Source organism: Gymnoscopelus microlampas (genome assembly GCF_963454915.1).
Source record: "Gymnoscopelus microlampas genome assembly, chromosome: 20".
Lineage (NCBI taxonomy): Eukaryota > Metazoa > Chordata > Actinopteri > Myctophiformes > Myctophidae > Gymnoscopelus > Gymnoscopelus microlampas.
This window is the reverse complement of record NC_139957.1, coordinates 22,131,658-22,151,519: the sequence shown is the minus strand read 5'-3', so window position 1 is coordinate 22,151,519 and position 19,862 is coordinate 22,131,658. Positions and strand designations below refer to the sequence as shown.

The 19,862-nt window shown below is 43.0% G+C and overlaps 2 protein-coding genes across 2 annotated transcripts in view; one reads left to right on the top strand and one right to left on the bottom strand.

Annotated features, from left to right (window-relative positions):
* Window positions 1-31: 31 nt before the first annotated feature.
* Window positions 32-9,370, bottom strand: gyg1a (glycogenin 1a). Its single transcript, XM_084043956.1, has 7 exons — window positions 9,243-9,370; window positions 7,730-7,868; window positions 7,354-7,528; window positions 4,798-4,960; window positions 3,593-3,719; window positions 3,129-3,345; window positions 32-1,417 (listed from the first exon to the last, which is right to left on the bottom strand). The coding sequence occupies exons 1-7, from the start codon at window positions 9,247-9,249 to the stop codon at window positions 1,250-1,252; spliced, it is 996 nt and encodes a 331-aa protein (XP_083900082.1). The 5' UTR covers window positions 9,250-9,370; the 3' UTR covers window positions 32-1,249.
* Window positions 9,371-17,717: 8,347 nt separating this feature from the next.
* The window catches only part of LOC311036486 (plastin-1-like), a 15,341-nt gene continuing 13,196 nt past the window's right edge, over window positions 17,718-19,862 (top strand). The window contains exons 1-2 of the mRNA XM_084045197.1: window positions 17,718-18,103; window positions 19,492-19,642. The gene's annotated coding sequence lies outside the window, so the exon portion shown is untranslated. The remainder of the gene's footprint in view (window positions 18,104-19,491; window positions 19,643-19,862) is intronic.

Genomic DNA, 19,862 nt, shown 5'->3' with positions numbered 1-19,862 from the left:
ATTTTACTAATATCAAGTATAAGTCATGAGATGGCTTCACCAGTTCTTTATTAGCGCTTTAACAGAACTATACAGCAAAGGGGAACAATAGTGCAGGAATATCAATATCAACAATGTTCCACTTTTCAACACTTCATGCCTACTCAGTTTTCAGTAGTCTGACCACACTACAAAAAAAACATACATTTCCCTGACCCCCTGTGGTGCCAGCATCTGGGGGTGTGTTAAGAGCAGTTTAGGAGTGATACAAATTAAGACTGACTGTTGGGAGCACAGCGCTAGAGTGATACTGTGGAGTTTCTCTTTGTCAAAAACAGAATTGGAGCCGTCAGGCTGGGATATTTCAGTTGTGCTATAACAGCAGTTAAGAGGAAGTGAGGTTTTGTAAACAGTGAAGAACGGTAAGGCAGCTGGTTGCATTATAGACTGGGACAGGAGGTGATGTGATGAAATAAAGATCATGGCACACTAAAAACACATGGGACTGGCTGCAAAAATGCCTTTAGACATTCACAAACCGAAATGTACATGCACAACCGGAACACAGTTTATAGATACAGAATTCTTGAGAGATGTATTTGTACATTCATGAATTTACACAACTACAGTATCACAGATGGAAAAGAACACCTCATGAAGATTTGAAATCCTTGAGTTACTGACCCATGTGGTCACTACTATATGTGCCATGCAAAAAACAATACATCTATTACAACATGGACGCAGGTTTACAAGGCTAGAGTCACAGGGAGCTGGTCAAAAGTCTCTAAGCCACAGTTACTGCTCCAAATCAGTGTTCTGGTTGAGGTGAACACTGTTGGGAGATTGCGAAGTGGCCTGTGATTGTTTTCTGGGAAATAAAATAATCGGCACTGCGATGGGTAAAGAGTTGAGCTGCTTCAAACTGGTGGTATTTAAAACAGCTTGGATTGTCTATTGGAAGACTAGTTGGTTGCAACCATGAATGTATAGCACAGAGACATCCGATTCCATCAGACACTGACAAGAAACTTCAGAGAGAAATGGAGGTGAGGGGAGTGCAGGAGTTGCCATTTTCACTCTTACTCACTGGACATTCTGACACAAAGCAGAGAGCGAGGTTCAAGATGCTCAGAGGCATTCGATCGGCCACATCAAGCTTTTCTGATTGGTTGAGCTGGCAGTTGATCCCCCACCATCACAGAGCTGTCCGTGGCCTACAATTGGTTCCCTCTCTCTCTGTCCCTCTCTGTCTCCCACGCCTGGTCCCTTACTTGAGGAAGGAATCAAGTTTGCGTTCAATGTGGGCGAAGGAGTCGTCGCCCATGTAGTCTGCCTGACCGGCCTCCCACCTCTCTTTCCTCTCCTCTGATGACATCTGCCGGGCAGGGGGAGGCGCGGGGGCCGACACATCCTTCATGGCCGCCTGAGCTGTATCCTGTATGACACACAGGGAAGGGAGAATAAGCACATAACTATAGGTATTAAAGTGCTCCATTTTAAATGGAGCATTTTGTGCCTCCATTTACAGACACGCTGAGCCCCGACTTCCTCTGGACTGGTCCAAGTTATAAATTAGTATTTTGCCATTTGTAAATTGCCCTGAGAGACATGCAAGCAGGCATTTCACCAGAAAGGGTCAATGTGCAACACATTTTGCAGCACTCTTTTCCAAGGTGTTGGACAGCACTTGTTAAGTGTAAAAGGCTATGGCTAGATTAAAGGGATAGTTCCATTTTTAGCAATGCTAACGGAAGGGCTCTAAGGATGGCAATATCGGTTTGTCCTGTGACTATGAAGAGTTTCCTTATGGCCGGTCTCTGGCTGTCTAAAGAGTGTGTGAAGTAACGTGAGCCAATTGGCAGGATCTATGACCTGCCATTCCAAGGATTCAACATAGCATAGCAGAGTCGGGCAATGATGACTATTAACTAAAGTACAATTTAGCGGATGCTCTTATCCAGAGCAACTGGCAAAGTGCAAAATCTGAGTAAATGGAATGAATGGTAAATGGTCAAATAAACAGAGTGCCAAGAAAACAAGTAAATGCTACCAAGTAACAGGTAGATAAAACCCACATGCATGTCACATGTTCACAAACACAGTACAAATCTCAGACAAAGACAGGCAAACACTCTTCCTTGTGACATCACCCAATGAGAATACCGCCCAACTCACTCCAAATCCAACTCACTCCATGAAGACTTAAGAAATATTTGCCCAACTCACTCCAGGGCTCGCCCAACTCACTCCAGGGCTGGGACAACTCCCTCCAGGACCAAAGACCAACTCCCTCCAGGACCATAGCCAACTCACTCCAGGACCAAACCCAACTCACTCCATGCAATGTCACCAGTGTAATATTGGTTCAATGTGTCAGTGGTGTAAAGTAACTAAGTACATTAACTTAAGTACTGTACTTATGTACAATGTTGGGTATTTGTGCGTTATTTGAGTATTCCCAACTTCCAATGGTTTTACCTCTACTCCACTACATATTGGATCCACATATTGTTTTTTTACTCCACTAAATGTATTTGTTTTACTAGTTACTTTGCAGCTATAAATTATAATAATATAGTGTGTGTGTGTGTGTGTGTGTGTGTGTGTGTGTGTGTGTTGAATCGGTGGAGACTCTTACATTCTAACCCTAACCCTAACCCTAAACCCTAACCCTAACCTGGGTGGAGGGTGATTATGCGGGTGAACTCAGGAGGGCCAAAACCTTAACGAGGAATATAACAACACCTCTTGATTTGACCAACAATAGAATAAGACATCTAACAAACACTGGACTCCAAGTGCCAAAGTGGCCAGCGAGCCCCCCCCCCCCCCCAGAACCATTAAGTTGTTTTTTAGAGACAGTATTTAAAACTTTAACCAAGCCTAAAACAGAATAGAGTTAAAAGTAACAAATTCCTCAATATTGTACTTAATTCCTCAATATTGTACTCAATAATAATTTTTGGAGTGAGTTGGGCAAGTGTGTGGAGTGAGTTGGGCAAGTGTGTGGAGTGAGTTGGGCAAGTGTGTGGAGTGAGATGTCTGGAGTGAGTTGGGCGCGATTTGGAGTGAGTTGGATTTGGAGTGAGTTGGGCGGTTACCCCCAATGACACACACACACACACACACACACACACATACTGTACCTGTGTGCAGCCAGTGTGGAATGGAGTCTCTCCATACGCCAGACGTAGTGAAGGCAGCACTGAGGTGGAGTAGAGCTTCCACCACAAGACCAGGAAGTCACTGTGCAGCTCAGGGGGCATGGAGTGACCTCGGACCTCCCCAGTCTGTGTGTCATAGGAGTAGTCCCATGGCTTCACTTTGCCCAAGAAGTGCACCACCTTGGCCTCATGGCCGTACCTGCAGGAATGATATCAAATGCTATTGAATATGACAATAAGGAGTGTGAGAGAGACATAAGGAATAGTATAATGAGGAAACATGGCATTTTATAAATACATTCATCTGAAGAGCATAAGTGAGATTGAAACCTCCACTCAGTGTACAATGCAAGTGTCATGCTTTGGGTTACATATGAGCGAACTGTGTGACCGTGTGTGTGTGTGTGTGTGTGTGTGTGTGTGTGTGTGTGTGTGTGTGTACTGACTGTTTGAAGGCTGGTAAGTAGGAGTAGATGGCGATACTGCTGAGGTTGTAGATGAAGGGGAGGTGCTTGGAAATATCTGCCGTCGCCCAGGTGTTGAAGAAACTGTTAAGAACACCCTGGTCTCCACCTGCACATATGGATGGATGGACAGACACACACAGTTACAATTACAGACTTTAGCAACTTACAAAGTACAAGATCAGTCAGTGTAAGTGGTAGGAACTGAAGTCAACCAACAAGACCTGTGTGAGCCTTTCAAGTAAGCAGAGTGCCAAAAATGAAGTGCTACAAAGTAGGTAGGATGTCAGGTAAATAACAAACCTATTTTCCAAAATACCATGCTAAATGATAACCTTAGCATCTGTGCACACATTTCTTAAGTATTGTGAGCCGTAACCGTCGACGTGGATGTGGTATTCCTGACGTGGGTAGGTGTGTCAACAATATTACGCGGACAATGTCAAGTGTGTCTAATGCATCATTACTGCCAATGATAGCTATCTGCCATCTAACTGGCAAACAAATATTACATCCCTCTTCACCTTTATTTGGGGAACCACGATGACTGGATAATACACACAGACCAAAATGCAATAAGAGTCGAGGATGATTTAGCACTGGTGTCGTACACCAAAAATGGCAGATCTAACAAGCAAAACACACTGTTCGGGTTGTTATCTTTTTCACACAGGAAGTCTCTTGTGATATACTGTGACAAATGAATATCAAGGGTAGGAGTGAACCAGTGGTGAAAGATGCAGGCCAAGGTTAGGTCGTGTCAGACGATAAAAGCAACAAGGTGCCGTCTACACGTGTGTGTGCGTGTGGTGGGGGTCCTCCAAGGACAAAGTTTCCAGTTCAGTTGACTGTAACAGACCTATGGCCGCTATTATCACGCCTATTAGAAGACAAAGACATGGCAGGGAAAACATATTTATATAGGGCTTATGAAATGAAAATGTGTCATATTGTCATCAGTCATTGTGCAACACCCTTTCACGTACAATTCCCTTCTTATAAAAGGTCTCATAATGGGCCTCGGCTGTAACCTTTATCAAGGAAATTGGTGCGTGCATGAGTAACAGTTTACCAGACCGGCAAACAATAAAGCAGTGCGACAAGTTGTGTGCTTGTAGATTAGATCTGCTATTTTCAGTGAGACACCCGCGCGCAACTAAGTATAAATGAAGTCCTAGTTATCTCACCGTCAAAGCTGCCGTTCTCGCTGCTGAATGTGAGCAACTTCTGATACGTCTCATTGGATGGCCTGAAGACGAACACACCAGAGTTGAAACAGTCTGGCCAACCAGGATCCGGTGCTGCAGATAGCTCCTCTCTCTCAAACAGCTCGTCTATGTTTGATAGAACCTGTACAAGATTTATCAAGATAACCTTAAATGTAAAATACAAAATACTGACCATTATCGTAGACATAATTCACTGGCTCTGTGTATCACTTTGCAAATAAATAACCTTGGTTTTAAGAAAAAGTAAGTAATGCCATTCAACACAGACGAGAGAGCCATTGCTGACAGTGCCAGCAGGACGGTGCTCGAGGTAGTCAAGGACTTCAAATATCTCAGTGCCTGGACTGCCTTGATGGAACAGGATCTGAAGGTCCGGAGGACACTTGCCTAGAATGCATTGTACGGGATGAGGAGAGTGGAAAGAAATCTGAGATGAAAGATGAACTCAAGAGGCGGCTTTCCGTGGCTATAGTAAAATCAGTACTGCTCACAGTACAGCAGGAAAAGGCCCTGGGTGGCGTGCCATCTGCACAAGAATGTTACAAATGGCACTTGATGTCACATGAGCGGACCACAACAGAAATATTGACCTCCATGGGGGCCTCCCACAAGTCATGGACAAGGCCAGTGAGAGAGGATGAGGGTGGCTGGGCACTGTGTCAGGGACCTGGAACTGATGGCGAGCAAACTATGGGAGCAAACCCTAGGCCCAGCTAGATGGGGAATGAATGAATGAATGACAAAAGTTCAGCATTGGTCAGCTCCTTATTTGTTTCATGTCTACAAATACGTTAATTATCAGGCCAGTGAATGTTTGTTTGAATGTTGCTGTTATTTACAGAGCAGTGGCAGCTGTCTGCAAAAAGAAAGTGGAAAAAACAATTGAACAATCAAAGTTTTCTATATTTTCTTTTTACATTGCATATCTGTACTGCCAGTACATTGTCAAAATAAGCTAACTGCATGAGAGAAACAAAGTTAATTTACTATCCTATTTTAAAAGAAAAAAGGGGGGGGGGAATCCTGTAATTTGCAAACTATCTATAGGGTACAGCCAGCACTTAAACTACTGTAACAGATGTTTCCACCAAAGAGCTTTGTTTATGTTACAGCATTATTACTCACCTCAAACGTTTTTAGATACATATTTTAGTGTACTATTTAAGTTTAAAACGGGAAGATTTGTAAATTCTATTGGCTCCAATATTGGAGCCAATCCAGGAAGTAGAGTACTTCCGGGTGTTTCATGCACTTGTGAGCAACTTTCATTGAAACTAATAGGTAGGGGCGGGGGAGTCCGCCCTCTAGATATATTATAACTCTGCTAATATCACTGCGTAGATATTAGTCTGGAACTTTGGTGTGGAAGATTCATTTCCATGGGGCAGTTACAACCAGATTCAAACGTCAAAAATAGTTTGAATAGTGGGCTCTGATTGGTCACTCACAAATCTGGCAGTGAGCGAAGTGTAATTCAAACCAAGGAGTGCCAGACTAATCTGCCCAGGTCTATTTTTTTAGCTGTGGCAGATTCGTCTGGTTTCCAGGCTAGAGTAACATGCCGTTATTGTTTGACAGGAAGTAATAAGATTGGACTTTTGACACACAAAAATGGAAAAGTGTGAAAAACATATTTTTTTATTTCATGATGTCTTCAATGCTTTATTTACGGACGCACCTATTTCAAGTCTTTTTATGGCATGGCGCATAAGGGGCCAGCCATCTAGAACAGCGTTGGCCTGCATGTCCCCTCAAAAGCAGACCATCTGTAGTTTACAGCCCCACAAAAATGTAATAATCACAGCTCACGCTGCCGTGTGCTGTGCATAGAGCAAACAACACAGCTTAGCTGATGCTGCTATACCAATCACAGCTGAGCAACACTAGCACTCAGCTGACATTGCAACGCCAATTACAGCTCAGCAACATTAGCACATAAAGCTCATGTTAGCACATACTTGGTGATGTGTAGCCATTGTTCAAGATATATTCATATCACTGAAGAAGTTATAATAATTATGCTTGAGATGACAGTGTAATCAGTGTGTACCTGTGACCTAGGCCACCAAAACCTGCTACAATGTGTTCTTGTCAATACAGATGGATATAGACAGAAGTGGCTTGTGTGTTGAGCACAGTATAAAGGCTGAGGTCAAAGGAACCCAGATTTTGAGCAAGGCAGGGGATTTCCCGTTACTGTAATGTAAGTCTGCGCCAATACTGATCAGTTTTCAAATATTACCATTCATGCTATAACCATTCATGCTATGACATAATCAGGGTCTTAGCCTGGTGCTTAATAAACTAGTGCCAATTAATTTAGCTGCCTGAAAGCCTTTTCAATTGTGTGTTATTTTACGTAGTGTGCATAAGAATTACTTTTATTTAGTAAGCATATTAACGTGATGAAGTTAAACCTGACACAAAATTAAAAAACAACAGCATATCTTTTACTGCTGGTTGTGCTTGTAGGGCAGAAGAGGCAGTAGTAATGTTACAATGCAGGTTCCTTACCAGTGTGTCTGCATCCATGAACACACACTTGCTGTATTGTGTGAGTGTCCAGCAGTGCAGCTTGGTGAAGGTCACTCCCAGGTCTGGACGCTTCATCAGCGCAAGGTGGGCTGTGTCGCCCGAGTCCCTCACATCTACCACACACACCTCGTCAAAGATGGAACCCAATACACTCCTGAAACACACACACACACACACACACACACACACACACAGAGAGAGAAACATGCCAGAAAAGGCACACAAACAGCATTATTTACTTTAGATGGAAAGATGAGTATGTGTATTGTATGGTGCGTGTGCGTGTGTGTGTGTGAGAGAGAGAAAGGTAGAGGAAAAGGAGGCGAGAGAATAGTGAAAGAATTAAAGTGGTTACCGGCATTGCTCTGCAACATGTGGTCCTATGAGAGCGACCAGTCTCTTGGTGGTCTTATGGTTGCGTAATGACTGACCGAGGACCATCGCTCCCCTGGCATAGCGGTCGTTAGTGGCTAACGTCACAAATGCTTGGTCAGCTTGAAGACACAAAAAAATCACCAGTCAGTCATCTCATGTTTGTTATCATTGTGAATATCACACACTATTGCCATTGCCTGTATGGGGTCTTTGCTCACTATAATCTGTTGTACTTTAACAGGTTCATTTTCAGTATACTATGAATTAACATCATTTGTATGAGTTTATAAATGTACGTAGGCCTACCTGTAAGTAAATGAATTCTCACTAATCAAAAACAGTGGATGAAATCAGCATAGGCTAACCTAGACTACCCACTTTTCTCTGTGTGTCTATGTGGGCTTTCACAGCTGAACATGCTTGTCTAGGTACCCCATGTTCTCAGATAGAAAGCAAGGCCTACAGAACTGGAAGCGTCCATCACCCTGTTTGAATGATTCTGACAGATTAACACCATCAACGTTGGCCAGTCTAAATGGTAGGCTGCAGACAGACAGATTGTGACCTCATGTGCGTCAAAAGATTCTTTTCTAGGATAGATGCACTTGCTCCTGGAAGCTTGATCAAGACACACGCCGTGTTGTAAGGCTGCTATTAAGGGGCTGTCGGAGTGTCACTAAAATGTGAAGCAAGAGCATTACGCCAACAAGACTTTCCAAACGTGCCTCACATGGGTTTTGAGGTTAAACATTGTTTAACGGACAAGTCGACAACATTACGACGGACTATGTGCAAAGACGTGGGACACAGCTAGAGGATGCGTATTATTGAGCAAGGCGATGAACACGTCTGCCTCTAAACCACTGGTTCCCAAACTTTTTAGCAAGAGGCCCAAAAGAGAAATTATTCACAAACTAGTGAAACTAGCAGATCTATAAGCTCACAATGAGTCTTATTATAATTTTGTATTTATTCATGAAATGCTTTTCATAAATTTGTTTTTAATTCATGAAACACATTATTCTAAAACAAAAAAACGTAGGAAACAAAGGGACTCGTGAGCCATGAAAATGTGTCCGCGATCCACAAATGGGACCCGACCCACTGTTTGAGAACCAGTGCTGTCTGAACGATGGAGAGTGAGTGGAAGGAATCTCCTCCACACAAGGCCACACGTTACAGCGCACGTACGCACTGTCTGTCCTGCTGCAGCGACCCAGTCATTTAAAAAGCACACCGTGTTCAAACAGCCCTGGCCACTATCATCATCACCATCATCCGCCATTTAAACCACTTTGCCAGTCATACACTCGCGGAAGCTAGCATATAAAGCCAGAGCCCTGGCGTTTTGGCATTGTTTTAATAATGGTGGTGATGAAATAAACGCTGTGTGCGAGCGAGAGAGAAAGCGGTCAGTCGAGTAGCAGCATCTCTCCCATGTCCGCTGTCGTCGTCATTTGTAAGTGTCAACGCTGCCTGCCACGGTGTCTTACCCGCCATGGTCTTTGGAGTTGATTCGGCCCAGGTTTGTGGTGCTCTGGAAGGGTCGTCTGATGCTTCGCAGGGCGACGGGCAGAGGTTCAGCAGATGGAAACAGTCAGGAATAATGAAACCCCTCAAATTCCGGGTCACGTGACCACTGGCAGCGTACACGCCCCCCTTGCTGTGTTCAGCTTCTACTGTCTGTCTGTCTGTCTGTCTGTCTGTCTGTCTGTATGTCTCTCTCTGTCTCTGTGTGTGTGTGTGTGTGTGTGTGTGTGTGTGTGTGTGTGTGTGTGTGTGTGTGTGTGTGTGTGTGTGTGTGTGTGTGTGTGTGTCTCTCTCTCTCTCTCTCTCTCTCTCTCTCTCTCTCTCTCTCTCTCTCTCTCTCTCTCTCTCTCTCTCTCTCTCTCTCTCTCTCTTTCTCTTTCTCTCACAGGGTCAAGTAAGAAAACATTTTAAGTGCTACAACGGGTAATATGAGCCACTTTTTACTTTGTTCCTAAATTATCCTTGAAGCAAGGCAAAATGAGATGCTCAGTAAAAATCTATACATCTACCCTTATTTCATGATGTCTGCTATCAAATGAAATCATGAGTAAGCATCTATGACAAAGGGCCATAAAAATATGACTTTAAAAATAAGCCTTTTTAAAAAAAGGGGGTCCCTTCTTTGGCTCTAATTGATCAATTGAGTGTATTCATCCAAATTAAAGGTCATTCAGCAGGGATATTAGCTCAATTTAATCCAGAGCACTTGGTTCATTTTGCCCCACAGTCAGACCACATTGTCTAGAATAATACGTCAGGAAATTTGTTGACTAAATTATTTACATGGTTGTATAAATAAATTGTATTGTTGTATATATAATTTCATTATACCTGACAAGTAGAAATGTTACTTATTTCCACTTTCCCCATGTGCTTCACAACTTCACAGCCAGGGTGGTCAACTTACCCACTGGGTCATCTTGCCCCGTTCTCTCCTAAACCAGGTAAACATCAAACATCTGTCTAAACAACATGCTTTTGCTGGATAAGGTAGAGGTCAAGTCTACGTATACACATCACCAGTCCTGTCCTCGGTGCAACTCTTGGATTAGCATGTCCTCCCCTGAATGTTTGACAAGTGTCCAAGGTGCAAAGATTCTTTAGAAGCTGTATAGGCCTAGGGCAAGAGGGAAGGTTTCATAGCACTTCAGGGAAGGCCAAACATTGTACAGAGCTGTGCTTACTGGCTCATGTATTGCTGCACCTGGGTTGGTCTGTAGATTTAGCTTATGATGATAACTGATTAAAAAACATTTGAGAGCAAAGGGTTTTATTTGTCATGTTTGGAATAATGTAGTGATTCAGCAAATATAATCATAACACAAAATCATAGATTCCAGTATTATATTTTTATGGGTTTCGTCCAGCATATCAAAAATAATAGCAGAAAGTCTTAATGATCTAAGTAGGATCAATCACACTCAGGCTATTGACTATTTATTTCATCAGCTTCACAATAAGCAGTTCAACATCAGAAAATGTCAGAAAGCTGCAGTAGATAGATAGATAAACAATCAACATAGCCAAAGAGACACACAATAACAGTTCATCAGTCCCAGAAACTGGGACAGAAACATGCCTGTATGTCTATATTCACAGGGGAAAGATGAAGTTCCCATTTAAAGTGATGTGGTTATTCATGTTGAACACGACCCAAGTGTCTGAAATTATGTACACTGTGTCGCGGCTCTTCAACGTCAAAGCGATGCATGCCGTTTCAGAAGCATGGACGTGGTAGAAGCATAGTTGAACACTATCACCTGATGTATTCTGTTCTTCATCAGTCTCAGATCTATTGCGAGGGAGGAGTGCTCTGGCCGGTATAACGGAAGTAGTAGACCCCTTGCTGTAAAGACCCCTGGCTGCAGGACAGGTGGTAAATGTAAGGGAGCCCTCTCACCGATTAAGAGCACATACTGTACCACATAAATAAGGCTACATTCCTTCCTGCTGCTGGCCCAGGTTCAAATCCGATTCGAGGCACTTTACTGCATGTCTCCCCCCCCCTCTCTCTCCCCTCTTTCCTGTCTATCTTTTAACTGTCCTTTCAAAATAGAGCAGAAATGCAAAAAATAAAGAATACATCTTTAACCATTTCCAACCAAATGTCTAAAACACAACCATTTTAAACGTATACAGTGCCTAAACTTAATGCCTAAATACAACCATTTTAACTTCAAGTATAGGGTTAAAATAGTTGTATTTAGGCAATAGGTAGAGGTAAAATGGTTGTATTTATGCATTAGATTATGGATGCTTGAACGAAAAAAAATAAATTCAAACCTTGACAAGATACTCTATATACCATTTAAAAAGTAGAATTTCTACTAATTGTACCACCACTGCAGTTGTCCCAGAAAGAGAATTGCAGGTATAAAGATGACATACTACAGTGGTGAAATGAGAAACAAGATATTGTGAAGGGTTAGCGCCCTTGGAAGTGATGCATGGACTGAGTTTAGTTTTAGGAGTAGAAGGGAAGGGGACTTAAGAGCCTAGAGTAGAGGCAGTAGATAGAGGTAAGGATGCTTAATTAGCCTACTAGACCATAGGAGTGAGGCCTGTTATTTCTTGACCGTAAAACTAAACTAATATCCTGGGTTTAATTCCCAGTCTCAGGACCACTATTGAATTCAATCTTGAACGTTCTAATGATTTGAAGTAGACTGCAAACTCATGCAGCCCTTGGATATATACAAATGCATCTGATCTGGTACTACATTTGTTTTCCAAAACAAATGTTTTCAATACATACAGTATATGTCTATGTTGCAAATACTTTGACTTTTTCACATTCCTACAATATTAAAATGTTTTTAGGACGTGTGTGTGTGTGTGTGTGTGTGTGTGTGTGTGTGTGTGTGTGTGTGTGTGTGTGTGTGTGTGTGTGTGTGTGTGTGTGTGTGTGTGTGTGTGTGTGTGTGTGTGTGTGTGTGTGTGTGTGTGTGTGTGTGTGTGTGTGTGTGTGTGTCTCGCTCTCTCTCTCTCTCTCTCTCTCTCTCTCTCTCTCTCTCTCTCTCTCTCTCTCTCTCTCTCTCTCTCTCTCTCTCTTTCTCTCTCTATCCATTCTGAGCTCATTCATTCAGTAAGGGTTAATTCCTTCAGCACATGCCTGCTCTGCAGTCGGTCCCATCGGGTTCCGTGGGGGCCACCTCAGCCACTCATCTGGACCACAGAAGGAGAGACCCACCTTGTTTAAGAAGGATGAGGGAGATGAGTAAAGGGCTATGAATGGGTGAACATTTTGATAGAAGCCACTGGGCATAGGAGTATCATTGATACAGGATCAGATCTGTTTTCAGTACCTGTCATAGTTGAAGATCAGGCTATTGATTGGAAACATTTTATCCTAGACCCATTAAGGAACATATTTGACCATGAGTCATGACAATGCCACAAGCAAAGGCATACCTTTCACTTGTCCATGGATAAGTCAGCGTTTTGTCTTCTTCTAGTAGAAGAGTATTCAGGTGGATGCTCTTTCTCCACTGAAGGCCCTGGATTAAGCTTGAACATAGAGTTTGAAGCAATGGCTCTATCCATTGATTGCAGCAGGCAAAATCTGTGAATTTTAGCACACCTCTGCCCTCTAGTGGACAAATCCTGACGTAGAGGAAGCCTTCTACAACTTGTTGAGAAAGAACCCAGAGGTTCTCCATTATTTTTTGCTTGGATTAAAACGAGAACTCTGTTAAATACTCTCACATCTTTTTTTCTCACATCATTAGAAAATGGTCTTTTAAAAAAGAAAAATGAAAGTAAATGTGTTAATCAACTTGTAAGTTAACAATCCAAAGCTAATGTCAATAATTCATATTATAATTAAAAACACATTATAGCTGTCATCTTCCAGCTCCTAGTAACTTGACCTTTAATTAAGCTGACATTGTCCCTGGCATATCTTGAGAAGCAACCATATGACTGATCGACATCAAACTTGGTGCGTGTGTCACAGGTGTTCTGTGCCGAACAACAGGCCCTACAGTAATTATTCTTCTCTTCCTATACCCATACTGGAGCAGAGCTCACCAAGCATCCTATGCATTTCCAAGCCATATCAGGCTGTTCCATCTGGCCCCTCTGTAGTAAAAGTCCCTGGCTGTGTGTACCGTGTTGGGGATGTGTGCCCAGGTGTGCCTTGGAGGGGCAACCCCCATCCAAAACCATCACAATTAACCCCCACAATATTTTTCTTTTGTGCTTTATGATAGAATATCACCTCTTCATTATGAGCTGATAGAGCTAGAGGGATGAGACTTCTTCACATGCTCAGTAGGGTCCTCTCTCTGCCTATGAAGAGTAGAATGATCAATTCATCTCAGCAGGAGTTTTCGACAAAAACAGATTTTGAGGTGTAAGAGTACATTTTTGAATGTAGAGTATTTTCCTTCTGCTACAGTTTATATGATAGCAAATTTGAATTTAGATTAAATGTATCTCTATGTTATTGGTCACAGCTTAACCTATGCTAATATAGCCTTTTCTAGCTAGGATAATTGACCCCGATCGGGGTCAACAAAATTTCAAAGTAAAAATACATTTAAATAAAAATAGACATCCATTTTAAAAAACAAATTTGAAAAATAAAATCATTCTTAAGTAACAATATTCAATTATAAAAACTAAATATTCTTAGTGATGTACTTTTATAGATATAGAGATAGTGTGTTAATATGGCTTATTTTTACAGTGTTACAATTGCCCCCAAACACTGCACCACTCTGACTTATTGCATTAAAAGTAATATTTTAGTCTGGTCTTGTCCTAGGAAATAGTGTTACTTTTAACCGACTTACTATTTACTAATATCATCTTCCATAATACAAATAGTTCCCCATCACTATACAGTATGACTGAAAAGAACAGCCACCTGCAGTCAGCCTTGTTGTTGTCAGTAGCCTATTTATTAAAATAATTCCTATTAATTTAACCTTTAGAGATCTTTCCTTATTATGCTAGTAATATACGGTAAGCACTGGGAAGGCTGCAGGCAACAAAATCACAGACATGTGTAACACCCGAGATTCGAACTTGGGTCTCCCACAAAACCAAACATTTTCCGCTAGGCTAGGGAATCATTACATGAAACATACATTTTTCCCATGGCGCCAGGACACCATGGACATATTACAACAAGACAGGGCTCCCATCTGGGTCTCAGACTTCATGTGGCCAGTGAGTCTTTAAAAATAGACTCCACATTTGGGCAAGGTTTCAGACCGATCCGACCATTCAATTCCATCCAATTCCTTCCAAAATTGCCTAATGGGTGGGTGGGTCAGTCGATTGGTTGGTGGACTACAGGCCCTTGGAGGTCCCTCTTAGTTGAAATGGAGGTACTTCAAACACACACACACACAGACTTTTCTAGACAGCTTTCCTCCTACAGAGCCACATTATGAACACAGGGTCATCAAGGGGGACTGCCAAATCGGCTATGGCAACATTTTGTGTTGTGTGATGTCAGATCAAAGCTCTCCTCAGTCCATATAAGGTGTTGTAAAAAGAAAATAATTTATTTAGACGTTGAGTTGTTAGGTGTACAGTTTGATTTTGATTTAAAGACGGTTCATTTAAAATGTATCTCAATAGACTGCTGGGCAAGAAACGTTCGTTGTCTAGACACAACGTCAGATTCCACAGACAGACTTCAGAGGTAAAACCCTCAACAGATGAGGACATGGATCTGCAGCAAGCAGTTTCAGATCAGGAGACAACAGCAGCCTCACCAATCACCAAGCTTCAGGAACATCAATTAAACCCCATAGATGATCGTAAACACCAAGAGGTGGTTCTGCAGGCTGAGGAATTAATCTCTGCTGCAGAGCAGCGGAGGCTTAAAGCCACGGAAGAGCTCAAAAAATTTCACAAATCAACAAACCAGTTGCATGCAAGGAATGAAACCATCCTCCAAAAGAGGTTGGAGAAGGATGATGCGGAAGAGATTGTTGGCCACCAAGAGCAACTCTACATTCAGAAAAAGGAGTACGACAGGAGTCTGAATGAGAAAAAGAAAGCCTGTAAAGAGCAACGTCAGCAAATTGAAGGCCTGATGAAAACTCGGGAACAGATGAGGCTAGAACACATGTCACGAAGAACACTGAACACCTTGATGGGTGACAGCCCTTTTGACATGAAGAACCAGCTAGAGAGTGAGGTAGAGCTATATAGATATGAAAGAGCAGAGTTTTTCTCTGCTCTTGAGTTGGCACTGTTACCCCCATCAGTTGAGAATGAACGTGCCATGGTGGAGGAGAAAGGAAAGGTCAACAGTAGGTGTCCTCTAGGCCTAGGCGTTTCACACACAGCCTACATCATCACCAAGCATCGAGAACAACAACCAGCCCTCAAAGTAACCATGAATGATCTTGCAGAGGACCTTCCGGTGGGTCTGGAGGCTGAGGAACGATTCCTCTCTGCAGAGCAGAAGCTTAAAGTCACAGAAGAGCAGAAAACTGTAACAAAGTTGCACGCGAGTGAAGAAACCATCGTTCAACTCCAACAGACGTTGGAGAAGAAGGAGGAAGAGATCACTGGCCTTCAAGTGAGACTCTGCATTCAGACAGAGGAGTACAACAGGATTCTGAATGAGAAAGAGAAAGCCTGGAAACAGCAAAGTGAACAAATGGAAGACCTGTGGAAAACCTGGGAACAGATGAAGCAAGAAGAGATCGTGTCAATAAGAACACTGATCACCTTGTTTAGTGACAGCTCTATTGTTGACCTGAATGACCAGAAAGAGATTGAGGTAGATTTAAATAGAGATCAAGCATATGGAAGAGAGGAGTCTTTCTCAGGGGAGTTGGCACTGTTGCCCCCTTTAATTGAGAATGACAGTGCTGTGGTGGAGAAGAAAAGAGAGGACAAAGGTAGGTGTCCTTTAGGCCTAGGTGTTCCACACCAGACCACAGCAGTCTCCATCACCAAGCTTCAGAAACATCAGCCAGCACCCAGAGCAACCATGAATACTCCTCTGGAAGAGCAGACAAGGGTAGAAACCATCCTACAACTTCAAAAGACTTTGGAGAAGAAGGAGGAAGAGATCACTGGCCTTCAAGAGAGACTCTGCATTCAGACTGAGAGGTACAACAGGAAGCTGAATGATAAGGAGAAAGCCTGGAAAAGGCAAAGTGAACAAATGGAAGACCTGTGGAAAACTTTGGAACAGATGAAGCAAGAAGAACTCATGTCACTAAGAACACTGATCACCTTGATCCGTGACAGCTCTATTGTTGACCTCAAGGACCTACTGGAGATTGAGATAGAGCCAAACACAGATGAAGAACATGGAAAAACACAGTCTTTCTGTAGGGAGTCGGCACTGTTGCCCCCTTCAGTTGAGAATGAAAGTGCCATAGTGGAGGACAACGGAGAAGACAACAGTAAGTGTCCTCTAGGCCTAGGTGTTCCACACCAGGAATCCACATCAGCATCCATCACCAAGCTTCAGGAACATCAGTTAGCCCCCAGAGCAACCATGAATAATGAACATACAGAGGACTTTACGATGGAGGTTGAGGAACAGTTCCTCACTGCAGAGCAGAAACTTAAAGTCGTGGACGAGGAGGGGGAGTCGCCGCTGTTGCTCCCTTCAGTTGAGAGTGAATGTCATGGTGAAGGAGACCTATGGTATGGTGTCCATGGTCACAAAGGCAAACCTTGGCTGCGTCATAGGTGGGATCGCTTTGTGAATGTCTTCCATAGAAGCAGGAGACTTCACTGTGAAACAAATGTGACGCAAGCTTCTTCCATCTGGCAGAGTCAGGTTATAGTAACCCAGGATGCTCCAAGATAATTGTTTGGCCTTTTTTTTTCTTTTTCTTTATTAACACATATAGCTACAATTGGGATTCTGGGTTTCACTGTGGAATGTGGTCCCGATTATCCTGTCAACAACAGAGAAGGAATAATAATCTATAAATAATAAATCAAAAATAAAGATTAGTGTGTGTGTGTGTGTGTGTGTGTGTGTGTGTGTGTGTGTGTGTGTGTGTGCGTGTGTGCGTGTGTGCGCGTGTGCGCGTGTGCGCGTGTGCGCGTGTGCGCGTGTGCGCGTGTGCGTGTGTGCGTGTGTGTGTGTGTGTGTGTGTGTGTGCATGCACGTGGGAGTGTGTGCAAGCATATGCATGTGTATCACTTATTTTACTGCTCTACTGGCGGGCGATTAATGTAGAGGGCTTATGAGAAAGTCTCTAGCGTTCTCTCACACTGCGACCTTAACCCCTTAAACCCCAGCTTCTGGCCCAGGGCCCAAACATGAGATGACGTAGGAAGCTAGAGGTAGAGCCCCTGATCTCAGACCAGTGATTAGGAGGAGAGAGAGGGTAACCAGAGAGCCCCAGAGGGCCTCGGAGTGAAACTCACAGGATCAGGTGTCGGGGAAACAGCAGATCTGAAGGAACGATGGAGAGATAAGAGAGTTCTCAGTCTGTGTTTGTTCAAAGACAAAACTAAGAGTTGACCTGGTAGAGAATGCTTCGGATATGCATAGGAGGGTGCATAGCTGTTCTAAACCAGACTATATAAAGCTGTGTATGTGCTTGTGCCTTGAAAGCAAAGTAGCGAGTCTTTTTCCATGGCTTAGGCCGATTATGGGACTCTGTGTGTGCTTCTGAGGAGTGGACACGGTGAAAGGAGAGCAAGGAAAGGCAAAAGGTGAGGTGAGGAAGGAGACAGAAGAGGGACAGGGCTTAACGGAAAAGGAGTGGAGGGAAGAGTGGATAGAATAAGGGACCAAGAGGCCTGAAACTGGTTCGCCGCAAGCTACCTTCCCACATTGGACCATCCAGCTCCGGTGTTGGAGTATAAATCCTCCAGCCTGCCTGTGAGTGAAAATAAACTTCTTACTTTACAGCTCACTGTTCTCACACTGAATGTTGCTTTATGGATGTGCAGCTTGGTCACCTGGTGTGTATCTGATGCTAAACATATACTGTAGACCTAAGTAAGAATGGCATTCTAGCATTGATAGCAGATTTCTTTTTTAAATAAATATAAGGTTCAAGGCTGACCTAAAGGCATGGCTCCACGAACATTCAAATTAGCTAAATTCATCCCCCTCCATTTCATGAAATGAATCTGTACAGTATATTTTGATTTACATTTTTGTCCAGTTGTTTGAGTGTTGAATGTTTAATGGGCCTCAATGGAAACAAGCCTCTGGCTTTTTATGTGCCTGTACCTTTAAAATTCATCTCTAAAGTATTTAATCAATCAAAACGGGTATTTCACTTTAAAGCACTTTTGGGGTCCTTTTAACAGGGGTTACTCGGGGGTTTGTGTGCACCCCAGACAGTTTGATTCAATATTTAGATATTTGATATTCAATTGACCAGACGTGCAAGATGACGCACCACTCCCACTGTAAGCCCATTCAACTTCAAACTCCATGTTAATCATGTTAGGCTCATTGAAAACATGTTTCTGGTGACTGATATTGTCCTTCAATTCATGAGGGACCCTTACTTTTTTGTTAACTTTTTTGTTTTTTCATTTGAATTGAATTGAAACATTTTGTTTAAAAACGATGACAAAAGCCAGAGTAGACATTAAAATGACCCCAGAAGCGTTTTAAAGTGAAATACCCCTCCAATAATCTAATTCCTCATAATGACAATAATTAGCTCTTACATTTGTGGTAAGGTGGTGTGACTGTTGTGAAGTGGGGCTGTTTAATTTAAGTGATGCTGTTGGCCTCATGCCTCAGGTTACAAGGCATTGTGAGGTAACGAGGGGAGGCGAGTAGGAAAACAGAGGCCTCATATTTTAAACATGTCTGCTGGAAACACAAAATACACCCACAGACAGAGCAGAATGCATGTTAATCAAATGCATTCATGTGTCGAGTGCATGTTCATGGATGATGTGTGCATTATACCGTATGTCCATGTATGTGTTTGTTCGTGTGTGTGTGTGTGTGTGTGTGTGTGTGTGTGTGTGTGTGTGTGTGTGTGTGTGTGTGTGTGTGTGTGTGTGTGTGTGTGTGCGTGTGCGCGCGCGCGTGTGTGTGCGTGCACACGCTATTAGGTGTCATCAGAAAGGAAGACTAGACACATGACACAGCTGAAGTGTTAAATGTTAACTCTGGTTACGCCTATCCCAGGGTCCAGGCAGGCTCAAAGGTCCACTTCATGCTTCTCCTCACTAACTCCACCTGACTGCTAACCAGTTCCTTAACACTACAAGACCCAGCTGACCCGTTTCCCTTCCCAGCCTCGTTCTGGAGCTTGCTGGAGCACTGACAGAGTCCTGGACTAAGCCCAGACCTGCACTAGGAGCCACAGCCAGAAACTGACATTGAGAGGCCTGTATCACTGGCAGGGACCGGACGGGACTGAGTGACATCACGCATGCTCATGTGAAGGTACTCGTTAATCAGGTTTTGTGGAGTGTGCACGATTTATCTCTCATGCTCTTTTTCTAACTCCAAAAAATGACATACACACAGAAACACACATGCACCCTGTCATCCTTCCTGGGGCTTTTACAACTGAGCACCAGCTCAGCCTTAAACCTCATTATATCTTTATGGCAAGTGAGTGGCAAGTATGAATTTAGCATTACTCAGCATGGTGTCTATCTAA

What these genes read in the sequence shown, in the direction of transcription:
- gyg1a (XM_084043956.1), bottom strand. An exon ending in TCATGGATGCAGACACACTG is followed by an intron (nt 4,961 to 7,353) that starts GTAAGGAACCTG and finishes AATCTTGTACAG; the next exon opens with GTTCTATCAAACATAGACGA. An exon ending in TACTTACCAGCCTTCAAACA is followed by an intron (nt 3,346 to 3,592) that starts GTCAGTACACAC and finishes TCATTCCTGCAG; the next exon opens with GTACGGCCATGAGGCCAAGG.